This window comes from Castanea sativa, chromosome 10, assembly GCF_040712315.1.
Source record: "Castanea sativa cultivar Marrone di Chiusa Pesio chromosome 10, ASM4071231v1".
NCBI lineage: Eukaryota > Viridiplantae > Streptophyta > Magnoliopsida > Fagales > Fagaceae > Castanea > Castanea sativa.
In genome coordinates this window covers 15,858,227-15,876,590 of record NC_134022.1, presented here as the reverse complement: position 1 = coordinate 15,876,590, position 18,364 = coordinate 15,858,227, and the positions used below count along the sequence as shown (strand labels likewise).

General features: G+C 34.8%; 2 protein-coding genes across 3 annotated transcripts; one reads left to right on the top strand and one right to left on the bottom strand.

Annotated features, from left to right (window-relative positions):
• Window positions 1–1,186: 1,186 nt before the first annotated feature.
• Window positions 1,187–10,783, top strand: LOC142613304 (uncharacterized). Of its 2 annotated transcripts, XM_075785606.1 has the most exons (8): window positions 1,187–1,430; window positions 2,347–2,490; window positions 2,593–2,694; window positions 3,875–4,000; window positions 5,505–5,600; window positions 5,839–5,985; window positions 8,564–8,627; window positions 8,763–10,783. In XM_075785606.1, the coding sequence occupies exons 1-8, from the start codon at window positions 1,347–1,349 to the stop codon at window positions 10,478–10,480; spliced, it is 2,481 nt and encodes an 826-aa protein (XP_075641721.1). In that variant the 5' UTR covers window positions 1,187–1,346; the 3' UTR covers window positions 10,481–10,783. The 2 variants fall into 2 exon arrangements, with proteins under 2 accessions (XP_075641721.1, XP_075641722.1); XM_075785607.1 differs by lacking the exon at window positions 5,839–5,985 and having other exon boundaries at window positions 1,188–1,430.
• A 1,413-nt stretch (window positions 10,784–12,196) lies between these two features.
• LOC142611576 (elicitor-responsive protein 3) lies at window positions 12,197–16,979 on the bottom strand. The gene is made up of 5 exons (XM_075783645.1): window positions 16,664–16,979; window positions 16,212–16,277; window positions 15,885–16,011; window positions 12,667–12,781; window positions 12,197–12,475 (listed from the first exon to the last, which is right to left on the bottom strand). The coding sequence occupies exons 1-5, from the start codon at window positions 16,728–16,730 to the stop codon at window positions 12,401–12,403; spliced, it is 450 nt and encodes a 149-aa protein (XP_075639760.1). The 5' UTR covers window positions 16,731–16,979; the 3' UTR covers window positions 12,197–12,400.
• Window positions 16,980–18,364: the final 1,385 nt, after the last annotated feature.

Here is an 18,364-nt window from a genome sequence, read left to right as displayed (position 1 = left end):
ATCCTTTCAATGGCCACAAAAAAATTAATAAAACTAAAATTAACAAGCCCAAGTTTCTCAAAAAAAAAAAAAAAAATAATAATAATAACAAACCCAAAAAAATTACCCAACAACAAAAATTATCAATAACAAAACTAAAAAAAATAAAAGATTAAATCCAATAACAAATTTTACTCAAAACAAACAACCTAGCCCTTTAAAAAATTTTAAACAAAATAACTTTCCCTTACCTAGCCATAGATGCATGTCAAATTCCCTTTTTATAAATAATTGGATTGTAATGTATTAAAAAAACAATGATTTTATGTCTTTGTCTTTATTGATGGTTTGTTATACTAAATGACTGTTTATTTAAAATTTCATAATGATTTTTTTATACACTTTTGCCCTCTAATGATTGTAACGTTGTATAAAGCAGAAATATAATATACTTTAACAAGAAAAAAAATATCATTTTAATTTGATATAAATATTTGTAAGGAAAAATTAAGGGCTAAAAAACACTTAAAAATGATTTAAATGAGAAAATAAGGGTCATTTAAATTACAAGATTGTTGAGACATTGAAAATAGGTAAAATAAATGGAAAATTATTAAATATTTCGGGAGTACCATAAATGTGTACTTATTCATTTCACATGAATTGTGGGTCCTACAACAAATTTAATTAGTAAGACCTACAGTTATATTTTTTGATATAAGATAAAATTTCTACTCTAGTCTAATTTAAGTGTATATGTGTGTGAAACCCTTACTCCACACCTTACAAATATTTATACTTGTAAAGTAACCATCGCATCATGAAAGAGTGGTGAGAAAGAGTACGTATTTATAATAATTCAGAAGTACTTAATCATTGGCATAAATAAATATGTTTATATTAGGTAAACAACAAAAAAGAAAAAGAAAAAGGAAAGTAAACCTACTATTGTTGACCCGCGACTCTCAAGTCTTAACACTAGCACCCAACTCAATCCAATCCGAAACTCCACTATTTGACCAAGTCATGTTATTATTCTTCACCAAGGGCCCTTTTAACTGTAGTATATTAGTAGACTAGACTTTAGAGCTTTGCCTTCTTTCTTTCTTATAATCCATAATCATTCTCTTAACAACACGTGGCCTTCTGTTCACACTCATTGCGGTCCAATTAATTTAGTACTACTACCATCTGTCTATCTCTCACATTTTATTACTCCTTCCCATTTCTCACTCTCCCAACCCATTTTCACGAACCCGAAAAAACCTCAAACCACTCACTGACTTTTTCCATCCAAGTTACTCATCGTCGGAGAAAACCCTCCGATTTCCCTCCACTTCTCACCGGAGACCTTTTATTCCGGTGTCATGGTGGCCCGGAACTACTCCGATTGGCTTCCTTCCGGCTGGACCGTCGACCTCAAAGTCCAAAAATCCGGTCGCGAAATTAGGGTATTCTCTTACATTTCAGCTTAATTTGGGGATTTTTCGCACTTAATTTGTATGATATGTAGCTTTTGTAGCTGTATATGCAGATTCAAGTGCAGTTATGCACACAGCATATGAACTTAAAGACATTAATATTAGTTTCTGAATGATCAAATATTTGTGTTTTTTATTGCTAATATTTGTTACTGTTAGACCTAATGTTATTTTAGTATGGTGGTATGGACTATAGTGCTTTGCCATCTTTTAAATAAAATTTTAATTTTGTTTTTTAAATTTTTAGGGATTGCATGTAGCTTAGAGCATTATTTAGTACATACTTAGAGGTTTTTTTTTTTTATATACATAAAAAAAATAATTAGAGGTTTTTAGGACATATACTAATTGTGGGCCATAGTGTATGTGTTAATATAGGGGATAAAGCTGTTTCTGAATTTGGATTTTGGGTTAAATTAACCAATTAATGATGATCATAGTCTGGTTATTCAATTACATGAGATAGATATATTGTTAATTGCTAGTTGCATGGCATGGAAAACCCAGACATGCACACATACACGTACACGTACACGCAATTGGTAGGAAGCAGAGACCCTAATTGCCGTGGAAGCTTTCTTTAGCAGCGTGTCACTTGTTTTCATATCAGTATGGTTGTTCACATCTTGTTAGAAGCTACTACCTTGCATATAGTATGGCTACCAGAAACTGACTAGAAATGGTAGACATTTCATTATGATTACCATCTTTGGACATGATCTTGTAGAACCATCATGTACAAATTAATGTCTCTACACTAGTAATTCAAGTTATAATCATGTGAAGCATTACCATGTTTAGACAAAAGAAAGATTAAGAACAGTAGAAGCAATCATCTGGTCATAGGGCTGCACTAATGCTTATGATATTTATTTTGCTTTTGTAGTCATACAAGAATTTGGAAACTGGGCAGAAGTTCTTCTCCAAGGAAGATGTTCTAAACTATATAAAATCCAGAAGAAGTGACAGTGGAAAGCCTCAACCAACTAATAGACGCATCGAAAGGCACTCTAAAGTCAGTTCTAAAACAGTAAGTATGAAATTTGAACATCCTATCTTCACTGACCATTTACCTCTCCAATTTGCCTATGTTTAGTCAATGATTTTTTTTTTTTCTTTTTCATTTTAACAGATTGTGGTAAAAATAAATGAACATCCTGACTGGTTACCTAATGATTGGAATGTGGAGGTTAGGACCCGTCACAGTGGTTCAAAAATTGGAGCAAAATACAAGGTATGATATACATTTATTGGGTGATCTTCTTGTATATTCATTGAATGGAAATTTTCCAATTTATATTTAACACCCCCCCCCCCCCCACCCCATGGCTATACATGTTCTGTTGGGGAATACCAGGTTTTCCACTAATAATGGTTTAGCTGTTAGTCTGGAGTGCATGACTACTGTCTGATGACTGGCATGACACATGAGCTGCTAGTGATTTTTGATGCTCTGAAATTACTATCTTTGGTATTTAAATACATAATTAGTGGAATTTTTTCCCTTAAGTCACCTTTGTGTTGGTTGTAATGGGAACTTCTAGGCTGCTGCTAATAATGTATTAAATTTCCTTTCTCTTTTTTATGTATATTGGTCTCTTGTAGACTTTTAAAATCACCTCAATTGGAAACTTTTAACATTTTATACCTTCTATTTCCTGCTATGTTATTTATTCTTATGAATTGAATAAGATGATTACATGACATACAATAATCAAGGTATGATTAGTTCCTGTTTTAAATAGGTATAAACTGAGACCGTTAAGATGCAGTCTAGTGGTTGGAGGCTAGAGATGAGATGTAGACTTAGACATCCTGGGTTCAATCCCCATTAAGAGTTCCTTTGGATTACCTAATACACGGTTTTGGTTGGTGGGGTCATGTATCTATGGTTTATTCTGCAAGGGTGGGTCCAAAAGGCCCTGCCTTGGTGAGGTTCCACGTCATCAACAGTAAAAAGGTTTAATCTGAGTTCTAGGAAGTGTCCTCTAGCGGTTTTAATAATTGCTAACAGAAAAGCTGGATTCTTGATTGTGACGCAATTACATACTCTTTGATGCGGGAAGCCAGGAACTAAATTATATCTCATGTCATGATTTTTGTTGTGTTATATTGTACTAAGTTTCCCCCTTAACACTGTTTTGTTCGATCCCCATTCTCTCCAATAAATACAATATTTTTCTTGTTTTATCAAACAAGTCTATCTTTTGATTATTGACTGTAGAAATTTAATTGTATGATTATGGGGGAAAAAAATTGTCCTCCTAATGATATGAAAAATACTCTTCAGTTAATATGGTGAAAGTGATTACATATTAAGAAAATTATGGACTTCAATTTATATTTTTACTTCCAACATTATGCATTTATTATTATTATTATTATTATTTTTTATGACTGTATTCTTGTTGCAGTGTTACATTGATCCCTTGGCTGGATGTAGATTCTATTCCAAGCCAGAGGTATTGCGATATCTCAAAACTATAAAGCGCAAAACCTCTACGTCCAAAAAGAGGAAGACAGATAATGGCATGTCTTCGGTGAGCAAAGTTTATTCTTTTAAACTTTATTATTCTTTAAATTAATTGTCTTATTTTTTGGGTGCCCCCCCCCCCCCCCCCCGGCCCCTTAGTTTCATTAATAGACTTTTCTCTCTCTCTCTCTCTCTCTCTCTCTCTCTCTCTCTCTCTCAGTAACAGTGAATTTTCAAATTTGGATAGTTTTTGTACCTTATAAGGTTATAAAGTTATTTCATGTTTAATAATAGATCATAGGGGCATTTTTCCTCAGTTTTGGTTTTTTATTTTTTAATGGATAAGATATTAGAAAATTTGTGAATACAAAAGTCACGACCAACTGAAAGATGCAAGAATAAAAAGTATAACTAAGCAAATATGCATGGTGAAACCATATAACAAAATCTGTATGATCTCAGAAAAGCTGGGCAGCAGAGCCCAAAGGAAAATATAATCCAAACTCAATTTAAAGTTTAAACATCAAACCACCAAAAAACAAAACATTCTCAGGAAGAGAATTATATGGCTTTCTTGTGAGCTTCCACTGTATTTTCCTCTTTCTTTTCCTGGAGGTCTCTCTCCAGTTCTTGTCAGCTAATCCATGATATTGCTGCTTAATTTGACTACTTTGTAATAACAAATATGTTCAATGACTCCAGAAAATATGTGCAGAAAGCAGAATTGAGATTAAATTTGTATTTTTTTGTTAACTCTTTCTGCCTGGATTTTTCTGGACCCTGGTTTGTTTTTGGAGTTGATTGGAAAGTTATCTTGAATCGGGTTGCCTCCTGCATCTTTAAATCTAGTAATTTGGTTTCCCTGCTCCTGATGGAAGTTTCGGTGTGAAAGAAACTATTTTGGTGATACCCAAAAGCAAGCCAACATAACTTTATCATTGTCATAACTATGGATCAATATCAGATCATCAAGATGAAAGTACAACCTGCCAAAAAGCTAAATAATGTTATCACCCAACCTTTAACTTCTTTCTGCAAGGATTTTAGGTGTGGGACAGTGGAGATTTTACCACAGAACTTCTCTCACTTCTCTGAATAACTACCAGTGACTCAGGAAAACTCTCATAAAATATGTCATACAACTACATAGAATCTCTATTTTTTCAATTTCTATGGAGTTACAGTAGAAGCAACTGACCACAAAAAAATATGTTAAGACAACAAACGGAAGCAGATGGTTGATGCTTGGTAAAATTTTGACAAACTTAGGTGATTGAATATTAATCTTGGAGATGAAACATTTCCCAAGGCATTCCTTTGCAGCCTCATGGGTGGCTCAATATATCAAAAGTAAAAATCTTTGTTTCATATCTGGAGAAAAGTCAGTAATCATTTATGCAGCATTAGTGAGAAACATTTGTTCCATAATATACTGAAGTAATGGTATAATTTTGTTTTGTACACATGGATTATGTTTGTGCCATTAGTTTTATCAGATATACATCTACTTATAAAAAAAAAAAAAAAAAAGTTTGATCAGATATACATCTGATAACTAAAGTATTATGTAGGTTGCGGTTGAGAAGCATAAGGTGGAGGATTTACCACGCGGGTGGATAAAGGAAATCAAGATTAAAAAGAATGCACATGGAATTAGAAGGGACCCGGTACGGAATTTCTTATGCTACTGTTTGATCCAGTTGCAGTGCTTTTCTTCTCCCTCCCCCTCTCTTCCTTCTTCACACCTGCACACACATAAAGACGAGTGTGTATCTATGCCAAATGTGCATCCTATCTAGCGTAGACAGTTGTCAACTATGTGCAATTTATTTAACGAATTATGTATTAATGTTTTCAAAATATTACCACTACATATGAAATTTGATTGGTACCTACTTGCTACAGTATTACAAGGATCCCAAAAGTGGATATGTTTTCCGCTCCAAAAAGGATGTTTTGCGCTATCTAGAAAGTGGAGAGATTAGTAGACATGCATTGAAACCAAAGAAAAGTTGCATTAACAATGCAGAGTTGATTAACAGTGACATATCAGTAAGTCTGCACCTTATTTGGTGCTTCCGTAAATGAATACTGTGTTTTGCTGTTTTCAGCATTATTGTTCTCTCTGTCATTCCTTCTTTCCTTTGACAGTAAACATGCCCAGTTACCTTCATGTTTGATCTGTGGGTTCTATGCATTTACTAAGTTATCAGTATTAGTATGCATACTATGTGTAAAAATTTTGAATTAATAGTCATATTCTGTAAGTTTTCAGGATGTTAGAAAGGGATGATGCCTCATGTTTACTTAGAAAAGAAAAATACCATTGACCAAAATAAGTTTGAAATATGACTAATGTAGCTAAAATTATTGTAGTAGAAATCTAAAAGGTATTCTTTTATGGTAATACTGAACTAGCAAACATGGAAATGCCATAAAGAGGTCAGGAGCATTTCAAATCAAACCATAGAAACTTATCAGGGAAAAAATCAAACCAGAGAAGACTAAGAGTAAACTGAATTGAACATTGGATTTCATAACTAAGGTTCTGATACACATTACTTGTAGCTTATTTATTGATGTGCTGCTGAAATTTAAGATGACACCCTATGATTGCATTTAATAGCTGAATCTGTAGCATTATAACATTGGATAAAATTTTAGTTTCATATAAACTATAGAAAAGGTAGGGTGAAAAAACCATCTTTATACTTAGAAACAGGAGGAATACAATGTATGTAAAACTTCTTTCTCCCTCTTCAAAATTTTTACTACAATTTGGTTAAAGAATCAGTATTTCAAAAAGAATCATATGTATATATATATGGACAAGCATTATTGTCGTACACACCTTAGGCATTTGGTGTCAAATGTTCATTTTGCAGTTTTGTTCAAACAAAAATCATGGGTTCAAGACTTTTTAAGTGCATATGTAGCTTACCCATAAAAATTCAAACAATAATTGAGATCAAGTTTGATGGATCCAAAATAGTATAATACATCATTACATAACACCATTGCGCCTATGCATCCAATATTCGGTTAGCAAACCCTTCCTAAGTGGTTGAAGCTGATGCTGTTGCTTCAAACAACGTTTACAGAAGTAACAAGTAATGTATTAAGGTTGCCAGATCATGCCATTATTTAATTTATGCAATGATTTCCCCCCATATTTTAACTCAATTTTATATGAAATTCTTAAAACTTGTCATATAACACCTTACAATGCTCAGTTTTATAACCTACCAATAGTAATAAGTTTCTCAAACAATGAGACAACATACTAATTATTGTTGATTAACGACCGCTTCCAGTCCCAAAAAGAATAACCACCTCGTTTCTTCCTTAAGGCTGTGCAAAAACTATATGCATTACCATTTTCCATTTTACTGTATTATTCTTTGAACAACTCTCCATTCATCCTGTGTAAAACTAATCTCTAGTTCTTTCTTCGTTTTAAACTTAGGCTGCATTTGTTACACCCGAAAATATTAGGTGTTTGGTTTGATTGAAAATGCTGGTCAACTTGAAAATATCTTCAGGTTGAGTGAAAGTTTTGGGCATTTTACTGTAAATCATTTTAAATCCCTATTTTCAGTCCAAATATTTTACGCCCTCTCTCTACAGTTAGACCAAAGGCCTAGACCAAACCCTTCTTTCTTTTCTTCTCTCTCTCTCTCTCTCCAGCGGCGGCTCTAGGGGGCCCACAGAGACAACCAGGCAAACGGCAACTCATGAAGTTGATGGCGGTAGCGTGTGAAGTGGCCCAGCAAAGTTACGGCCAAAATCTTGTGACAACACCGCAACTATACTGACAGCAAGGTTGTGTCAGCAATATACTTTCGGTTCGCTGGTGTGATGGGCTTCAATTGTGGGGTTTGGTGATCAAGCTTGGGATCTGTTGCATCTGAAATCCTGATCTCACCCTCTCTCGCTCTTTCTCATTATTCATTTCAAATTATAACTTCTTTTTTTTTATTCTTATTAATTATTATTAAGTTTTTTTTTCGATTGTTTGTGTTGTGATATGTTTATTTTTTATCTGTTGGGGAGCGAAGAAAACGTGAGAAAGTAGTTGAAACTTTCCAAAGCATTTTTTAGGAATGCAACCAAACAATATTTCTTTTCCAGGAAATATTTTACGGTCGGAAATTATTTTCAGGTGAAATAAATGGAGCCTTCTTTTGTGCTTTTAGATTTTGTTCTTTCGTATTGTCACAGGTTCAATTTCAAGCATGCCAACTTTATATCCTCATAGCAAATGATGGAAAAACCATCCATGTAGTAAAAAGTTGGCTCACCTCTAATGCATCCTCTTTTACCTGCCTCCACAAACACCAATAGTTATTTGCCAAAGTTCCGTTATTAAAAATATTCTGAATACTAAAATCCCCCAAATCAAGCCTGATTCTCATAGAATGCAACTATAACCATATGGATATGGCTACTATCTTGGGAAATCATATTTATTGGATGCTAACAATCTTATAAAACCACACACACAAAATCTTAGAAAATCATACTGGGTTTGTTAGATTTTTCCATTATTTTTTGCAGTTGCAACATTACTAGGGAGGATGATTTATATTTATAATTTTGTTTTCTTCTTTTCTTTTTGCCCATTTTATAGCCATCATCTGCAGCTAAAAGGCAGAAATTAAATCACCCAGCAACCAGACGGAGGCTTTTTGCAGGTGAGAGGTCATAGATGATGAACAATTCTCATAACATGATTGTCCAAATATATTAGTCAGTCCAAGTCAGAGTGGGCCGATAATGAATCAATTATTTCTAAGCTGCATTGCTTTCTATGTTTTACTTAACTGCAGGTAAGGGAAGTTCTGCTCTATCATTAAAAGGTAAGGGTACCTCAGCTCTATCAAAAAAAGGTAAGGGAAGTTCTGATAAGAGCAGCTTACAAGCAGCTGAAGGCAAGAGCACAAAGAGAGGGCAAGGAAATAAAGTATCTGCTGAACAGGGAGATGCTTTTGCTCCCACAATTCAGATTGTTCAAGACAAGAATTTGATAGGGAATACAAATGAGTTCGTTGAAATTAAAGAAAATTCAAATCCGGACAGGTCAGCATTGCTAAAAGCTAATGGATCCAAGAGAAAAGGTCAACCAGAAAGTCTCCCTGCTAAATCTGAGCCTGTTTTAACTCCTACAGTTGATACCCTGCAAGAGAAGAATGGCTTTGAGAATGTGAAGGAAAAGAGAAGCACTAGGAAAAATCAGATTAACTCGAGCAAATCCAGGAAGAAGAAAGAGTTTAATTTGCCTTTCCGGTCTTCGAAACGACTTGCTGGGCTTGAACCTGAGCAGATTGTCAACTCAGTTTCCAGTCACCAAGCTTTTCAAGTTTCAAGTAGGAAGTTTGGTGAAAGTGGAACCAGTCCAGATACATGTTTGGCCACAAATAGTTTGTCAAATGAAGCATCTCAGCAGTTCAAGGATGAGCAAGAAACAATGAATGCACCTCAATCTTCTCTGGATATGAATGATGGATTACATGGAGAGCTATCAGACAAGAGCAAAGAGCCTCATAAAAAAAACCAAGCTACTAGCATAGAGCAACTGGAGATGCTGGAAACTGAAAAAGTGGATGAGGAGAAACTAGAAGAACAAGAGCACTGTCTGGTTCAGAATTCTTGGTCAGACCCATGCCTAGAATTCGCAATCAAGACTCTTACAGGTGCGTTACCACTGGAGAGCACTTCTAATGATGGGCATGTTTTGACGCCTTCAGCTGACATTCTGCAAATCGAAAACTCCCTTGAGGGTGGAATAAAAAAGAGCAGCAATAGAAAAACTCAGGTCAACTTGAAGAAATCCATGAACAAGAAAGAGCTTAACTTGCCTCATCGGTCTTCAAAACGAGTTGCTGAATTTGAACTTGAGATAATGGCAAACACCATTTCCAGTGAACAAGCTCTTCAAAATACAAGTAGAGAGACTTGTGAAATTGAAGCCACTGTACCTTTGGTTTTGGCAGATGGAGCATCTCAGCAGCTTGAGGCTGGACTTCACATGGAGTTCGCACATCATGCTTCTACCATCATAGACACTCCATTACTTGGAGATTCATCAAACAAGAGCGAAAAGCCTCCTGCAGTTGAAGTCCAAGTTGTTCCTGAAGAGCAACTGCAGTTGCCTGAAACTGAAATAATGCCAGAACCACAGGAGCTACCCTTTCCCTTCAGTGATTCTTGGTCTGACCCATGCCTAGAATTTGCATTCAAGACTCTCACAGGTGCAATACCTGTGGAAGATAATTTGGCACAAGGATATTTCCAGGAAGAACTTGACATCTCTCACACGAGGAGGGATAGTGGTTTGGCATTGCCAGATTTTGGCTCACACAACTTTTTCCAAAATGATATTACTTCCCATTTTGATCTACCAGAAAAATCTGAGACAGGACATCAACCATCCATGAGTTCTTCACTCTCGCCCCCAGGAACTGTGAGCTTGCCGAGTTGCAGTGGAATTGGTTCTCAGCCTTGCTTGGAGGGCAATAAGGACCTTCATGGAAAGGTTAACTCTTAGAAAAAAAGACACCTACTTCGTTGGGGTAATCAGCAGTACTCTACTTTTTGAATCCCAGCGAAGTGCCCCTCGCAATTTGTCTTTTGTAATGTTTGTAATTAGACCACGACGGTCTGTTTTATATGCTTAGAAGATCTAGGAGCCATAAAAAAAGAAAGAATTTGAGTCACTCTTTAACTGTTGTAAGAATTTTTCTTTCGTTTTTTTCTTTGGCCCAAATGGATCGTCAGGTTATTCACTCATTATTCAAATGTAATTGACAAATTCTGAATCCGAATGAGAATCGGGCAGCTAATTTTAACACCTAGCAACTATGCTGTCTATGGTTCCAAACACACAGCCCATTGGGACACAATGAAGTTATTAAAATGAATATTGACCAAAGTTATATGAATGTGAAAGGGTCACAAAATGAGCACATTGGCGTCTTATGTTAACATCAATAGAGCTGAGTTATTCATGACTTCAGCTCCGTCGTTCATATTAATTCCAGTGCATTTTAAAGGTATGTTGGATAGACCAAGGCAATTGTAATTCCAGTGCATAAGGACGACTCATTCACACTTTGATCGTAATTGGCTTGGAGTAAAGGAGATTTTTGCAATTGTAATAGCTTCGTGTAATGCATTTAGCAAGAGATTTATGCACTTATATAATCTATAATTTGCCTTGCTGCAAGATTTGAACCTTAAACTGAGCTTACCCGTCTGGATGCATCCACCACCATATGCTTACATGGGTTTAATTAGCTATCTAAAAAATCTTTATTTCTGGAGTCTCTCTCTCTCTCTCTCTGTGTTCCCAGTTCCTACTCTCTATTTCTCTCAGGCCTCTCCTCTCTCATCCCTCTTTCTCCAAGCCAACCCTTCTCTATGACTCACCCTTTCACTATCTCTTTCTTCTCTCAGGCAATGACAATGGTGTGCTCTCAAGTAACTGCAGTAATGGGTTTGTTGTGAGTTTTTGAGTTTTCTTATTTGGGTTTTGTGGCTAGTGGTGGTGGTGGGTTCCAATTTGGGGTAGATTTGCAATAGGGTAATTGTGTGTTCCGATGTGGTGAGTTGGTTTGATATGGATTTTTTTGAATTTAGGTTTTGTTGGAGGATTTGGGTTTGTTGCTATGGGTTTGGCTGGGGTTTGTGGCTAGTGGTGGTGGTGGGCGATCTAGGGTGGATTTGCAATGGGGGTGGTTGTGGGTTTGTTATGGATTTTTGGGATTTGGATTTTGTTGGATGATTTGGGTTTTGTTGCTGTGAGTTTGGCTTGGTTTTGTGGCCGGTGGTGGTTTTTGGTGGTGGTGGTAGGTTTGCTATGGGATTTTTGGATCTAGGTTTTTGTTTGAGGATTCAAATGGGTAAAATTGGATTTTTATTAGTTTGATGTGATAGTGGTTGTGGTTAATCTAAGATTAGAGAGATTGGGATGATTGAAATGAGGAGAGAAGAGGAACGCAGGAAAGAGAGTTACAGTGAGAAGATAGAGAAATTAATAGAGGGTAATAGGGTTAGAGATTAAATTGTTTTTTAAGGACTAAATTGGTCAATTTTGATATGTCTTGGATTTGGTATTTACCAAAATCTTAGGGTATGTTGGTGGAATTTACCTTTTTTTTTTAAATTTTTTTATTATTTATCTTTCTTATAGTTCGAGAAGATCCAAATCTAGGACTATTCCATCCCCATTCCCTACCAGCATAAGCATATTAATTCAACTTGATTTGACAAAATTAGTGCAATCACAAAACACGGCAACATAATGGTTAATCGCATAGTTCAAACCAAATAACTTACTCAATCCCACCATGATAGAAAACGTTCTTGAATTACAACACATTAATAATGGAAAGGGAAAACTGAAATCAATTGAAGAGCATCTATTTATTTTAATCCCCAGATCATAAAGCTGCTAAATAAGACTTAATTAGTCTGTATATGCAGACTGTTTCCATCCACCGTAGGTTTCCTCTTCCACATGGAACTCCCGGTCATGACGTTCCTATAATGAACAGGCAATCAAAGCTTCGATTAGCTCATTAATATTATTATCATCATGCTTTTACATTTAAGTTAAGAAAACAATGTGAATATTACTTTGTAGACTAAACAAATGTATACAATAACATTTGCATAAAGAAAATAGTCCTACAGGGCATCTGTGATCAGTTAAGCTATAAAAAAGAGGATTACCTCAGGAGTGAAAGTGAGGCCCACCCTAATCTCTCCACGAAACTCTTGGTCCTTAACTACATTGTATGCTGTTGGAGGGAGGCTTCCTTCCATAAACAACGGCTCTAGTGGAACGCTGCAAGGACCATAAAGCAAATAATATTTGGTTCTTTTAGTGTTTTTCAAGAAAACCCATTTAATATCATCAAAATATCATAACAAGTTCAAATTTTGATGATCTTTGCTTCTGTCTATATCTTCATTTTCACCTACTATGTGGGCAGCAGTTAGTATCTATGCTCCAAAACAAAATTTGGTTCTTGCTAACTCTAAAACAAAGGAGCATGAATATATCCAATCTACTTCTCCGTGCTACAAGCATTTTTTTTTTTGGGCACGGTGATGAATTCAGAAGTTCCCGAAATATTTTTATTTTTATTTTTATTTTTTGCACAAGATTGATGAGTCCATTGAAGTCTTCTGTAACTTGAAGAGTTTCTTACCTATTTTTTCTAACACTTGCTAAACCAACAGTATTTAGAATTTACGGAATTGCTCACATTTATATATTGCCTGTGATTACGTTGATACAAACACAAACTACTAACTTTATTCCGTCAAAACCTATGTAAAATGCAATGCAGTGACTTTTGAGTAATATCCAAGGTCAATACTAACCAAGTTTTCCTAGGGGATGCAACTCTCTGTTGGTATATGGAGGAACTATGGAAGAATATATATATATATATATATATATATATATATATATATATATATATATATATATATTTTGATAAGTAAGAATGATAGAACTATGGAAGAATATATTAATAAGGAATAATGCAATTAAGTAAAAGGAAATGCTTTAATCTGGAAAATGACTTTCATAGCATAAGATGTCAAGCTGTTATGTGTTGATAGTTTCCAGATAGAGTGATAAGGAGTTGTATTTAGGCCTATTCACAGGTCGGTCCGGGTTGAGTTTGTGCCCAACCCAGAACCAACCCGACTAGGGTGGTCAAAATTTCAACCCCCCATTGATTGGAGTGGTTGATCGGATCGGGCGGATCCGACTTTCAACGGATGGTGGTCAGTTCAGTCAAAGTTGGATATCTAAAAATCAGCCAAAATCCGAAGAGTTAATAGCAAAAATTGGTGAAATTTTGCTAGATTTGGCAAAGTCTCACTAGATCCAGTGAGATCTAGCCAAATCCGATGGAGATGTCATGGATCTAGCTAAGATCTCACCGGAAATGGCTGAGATCTCACCAAATCTAAAAAATCTCGTCGAGAAATGCTCTATATCTCGATTGGATCAGGTTTCTTCAGGTTTTGGGAGAAGATCCAAGACCGAACCGATGGTTTCGGTTTCTAGAGAACTAGACTCGCTGCTGACTACCAAAGTAGTGGCGGTCGGCCCAAGTCTGTTTGGATTTATAGGGTGGGTTGGACCTCCGGTTGAGTTGGACAACTCTAGTTGTACTCACATTTGGATTATTTAAATTTAAACAGTAGGCCAACTCAATAAGCCAAAGTTGTTAATATAGGTTAAAATTGTTACTCGGATGGTTAGATGTCATTTGAATATAGGTTAATATATCATTAATTTGTTTTTTAGGAGTGTTAGTTATCTAGTGAGTATATAAATAATGCAAGTTCTATATTTATCATTAGGTTGCTTTTTGGGAGTGTTATTATTAATGAGTTCTGTAAACAATGTAGGTTCTCAATGAAATAATTATTGTGAGAAGTTTGATTAGAGAGTAAAGTACACTTTTGGCTCTTAAGTTTGGGGTTGTTTTCATTTTAGTCTTTTGTGTTTCAAAATATTTACTTTGGCCCTTTATGTTTGATTCTATTTTCAAATTGTCCCTGCCATCCATTTCATTAGTAATTTGACCATTGTGTGTCATTCTTGTTTAACTATTTCATGGAATACTAGCTCTAAGATGTTGTAGAATGCAAGAATCTCATTGTTGTTGTAGGCAAAAAAACAGTTTATAGAAGGTCTAATTACTAACGAAAATGAACGGCAAAGTCAATATGAAAAAATAATCAAAGATAAACGTGCAAAATGAAAATTGTAAAACGTAAAGGGCCAAAATGAAAACAATCTCAAACTTTAAGTGCCGAAAGTGTACTTTAGTCTTTATTCAAATTTAATTATTTATAGTTTGGTTTCCCACGAAGAAGACCACCCTAAGCTTTCATATTCTAGACACACTGTTAACCTTTTTATCCTTAACCCCAATTGCAATGAAGATAAGTAGCAAGGCCGATCCTTCCACTAGGCCAATTAGACTATTGCCTAAGACCCCAAAGTGAAAAGGGCCCCCAAAATTTTGAAAAAGAAGGGGTAGTAGAAATTTTTTTTAGTTTAAGATGAAACTCTAAAAAATCTGATACATCCTTGTGACTAAAGAACAAAAAACTTGGAACATCCTTGTAAACATTAGTACCCCGAAAAATTCTTTAGTCTAAACAAAATCAATTATCCCAAAAATATCATCCACATCTAGACAAATAAAAAATCAACCGAATAAAATGCAAATCCGATCCAAAAAATTACCCACAAAACAATCTCAAATCAAAACAAATAAAAAATCTCAAATCCCTAAAATATACTCATACCTTTTCTCTGTCTCACTCTTGCTCTCCGCCTCTCTCTCAGTTAGATGATGATAGTTTGAAAATAATGTCTTAAACTTGAATCTTTTCTCAAATATGATGTTTATTATGATATTGATGGTTTAGATTTATTTTTAGAATTAAAAGTTTTAACAGCAATTTTACAAATAAAAGAATATATTCAAATTCTCATACTAAATTATATAAAAATGTTAGACTCATTTCTAAATAGAATTTTACTAACCATACCTGTTATAGTTGCTTCTGCAGAAAGAAATTTTTCAAAATTAAAATTAATAAAATGATTTCTAAGATCGATAATATCTCAAAAAAAATTAAGTAGATTATCTATACTATCGATTGAAAATGAGATATTAAAGAACTTGAAAACAAAAATTTAATTAGTTAATTTGCATATCAAAAGACAAGAAAAATATATTTTAAATAATTATATTATAATATAAAAATATTAAATAAATATAAATTTAATTAAAAAAAATGCTCCATTTTAATTCTTGTCTAAATCCCAAAATGTCTAAGCTGATAAGTAGAAGAGGGCGAACATATGGCAAACTTAGATCAAAGAAAATTCTGCAGATTGGGATACTCACGTTGCTTCTCCCACAATATCGTCTGCAGTGCCGGTATCACTGTCCATTATCTTCAGTGTGAGTTCTGAAGCACCATCCGAAATGGTAAAGACAAAACTCTCGTTCCACTCTGGCTGTGTCCCTTTTCCTGCACAGATCATTTATCAAAAATAGAGAGGATTACCTAGCCCATCTTCTCTATAATAAAAGAACATGAACATAACATCTGATTCTGTAAACATATCACTACAGGAATTATTTTTTCTTGGTAGAAATTATGTCAAATATCTGTTCCATCAAGATGAAACGTAGACATACAAAAATTAGAGCTAAATAGAGAGAGCTTACCTGATGCAACACTGCTTTTTTGCTCCTGACTGCGGCAAATGAGAATGACATAAGGATCCATGTCATCTGCTCATATTCATTTAAACCTCATCAATTCAAACAGGAACCTCTTTGAAAAAAAAAAAAAAAAAAAAAAACAAACAGGAAAACCAAGAAACAATTATGGCTATTGGCAAGCATATTTTAATTAAGTATGATGAGCTATATTCATCAGGATATTTGGATTGGTTTGATTGTCCGATCATGATAACTTACGTAAAGAAATTGTTTCACACAAACATCATTTACAATACTACATTTTCTTTAATTTCCTCCAGTTTCTTAGCTACCAAACAGAGCCCCAGATCTTATAGAAGACAATATATCAAAAGGGTCCAATCCAAACCGATCAAAATTGAATATTCAAAAGAGAAAACGATGGGAAATTGAGAATTGAGAAGAAAAAAACTTACTGAGAAAGTCGGTGTTTTCAAGTCCCTTAGCACTAACAAGAAGAACTTCAATTGTCCCTCGAGGCATTTTTGGGAATCGAAAGGGACAGATTCCAAAAACAGAAAAGAGATCAAAAGATTTGAGGAATAATTCTTGGATCTCTTTCTCGATCGTTTTCTTTCTGGGAACCTTTTAGTTTTACGAGGAACACGAACAAAAAAAAGTACTAATTGACAAATAATGGTATTTATGTATATGTGAGCAGCAAAACGATCCGAGTTAAACCGGATCGGACAAGGCCCCGGGTTCATAGCCTAGGAATTAGGAGTTTAGGACGCGGTTTCTTTCATTCGTGTTAAAGTTGAAAAACGATGGACGGTGTGGATGAGCATGTGTTTAGATTATGGGAGCCAAAACCGCAGGATTTGATTTGTTGTATTCGACAACTGAATTGACTGCCACGTTGTCCATGTGGCTCACGTATGGTCAACCACTTCTGGGTCATGCAGCAGTCCACTTATCGTATTTATTTATTTTTTTTAATCTTACATTAAAGTGGGTGAATTTGAATTTTATCAAAATTTAATTCACTAACATCAAGATGCTATATATACTCATTCTCAAAAAAAAAAAGAAAAAAAAAAAAGATGCTTTATATACCCACATTAAAAAGATAAAAGAAAAGAGAAGGTTATCGACCAGATTTTGAAACAAACTTTTGTGATTGCAGCGATAGCTCTACATTTGACTTGCAAAAATATGTATATTATTTGAAAAAAAATTATAATATTGTTGGGGACGTTTTTGCAATAAGGGTTGAAAACGCAAGAACAACCCAAATCTCCCATTGAGTTCTTTAAAAGTGTTTATTGTGAAAAATCAAGCCCAAAATTTCAAATGTATAATGAACAAAAAACTAATGATATTTTGAAAAGAGAGAATTAAAATGCTAATAACAAAAGTGTAGAAAAAACATAAAAACTAACAAGTCTAAAATTTCGACCCATAGTCAGGAAGAAGAGGAAATTGAGAGAGGTTGTGAGGAAGAGAGAGAAGGTTCCCCCTGTACACATATTTCCACCTCTATGCTTCAAAATTGTGAGAATGTTAGCTAGCTAAATGAGCTTTTGGTCTCAAGTTTCAGCTATGTGGGGGAAAATGTGGTTTGTTGATTTTGAATCTGATTGGGGGCTTTTGTATTGAGTTTGGGGTGCTTTAAGTGACTGGTTTTTGGTCAATAAAAGAGGCTTTGAACCCTAAGGTCTCAATTAAACAAGTTATGGTTAGATTTATTTTAATTGGATAAGAGGGTTGACTTGCTTTTTGCATAATTTGAGAAATGGAGTGGCCTAAATTCATGGGCTGATATTTCCTAGACATGGCAGGCCCTTGGAGTCTGCATTTAGTTGTTGCAGTAGACAAGGCTAGCCACTTAGGGTTAGCTATATGTTTTAGGCCAAAAAATGGTAAAGCGAAAAGGTTAGGCCATAGTCAGCCAGAGCATAAAGACTCTATTAATTAATGTGGAAATTTTGGGTACAAGACCTCCTTCATGAGCTAGAGGTGCTACCGGTAGCACGCATGGGTTGGGCTCATGCAAAAGATCTGAAAGGACCGACCCATACCCTTCAAACCACACTTTCTCAATTTCTCCTATAAGTTGTATGGGCTTGGGTCATGCTTAAAAAAATAAAATAAAATATAATACATGAATTGAGCTT

Excerpts from the sequence above, each read along its gene's own strand:
- LOC142613304 (XM_075785606.1), top strand. The coding sequence starts at position 1,347 with ATGGTGGCCCGGAACTACTCCGATTGGCTTCCTTCCGGCTGGACCGTC. Across the intron at positions 4,001-5,504 it reads CAGATAATGGCATGTCTTCG|GTTGCGGTTGAGAAGCATAA; the intron begins GTGAGCAAAGTT and ends AGTATTATGTAG. Across the intron at positions 5,601-5,838 it reads ATGGAATTAGAAGGGACCCG|TATTACAAGGATCCCAAAAG; the intron begins GTACGGAATTTC and ends TACTTGCTACAG.
- LOC142611576 (XM_075783645.1), bottom strand. The coding sequence starts at position 16,730 with ATGCCTCGAGGGACAATTGAAGTTCTTCTTGTTAGTGCTAAGGGACTT. Across the intron at positions 16,012-16,211 it reads AAAAAGCAGTGTTGCATCAG|GAAAAGGGACACAGCCAGAG; the intron begins GTAAGCTCTCTC and ends TGATCTGTGCAG. Across the intron at positions 12,782-15,884 it reads GATATTGTGGGAGAAGCAAC|CGTTCCACTAGAGCCGTTGT; the intron begins GTGAGTATCCCA and ends TGGTCCTTGCAG.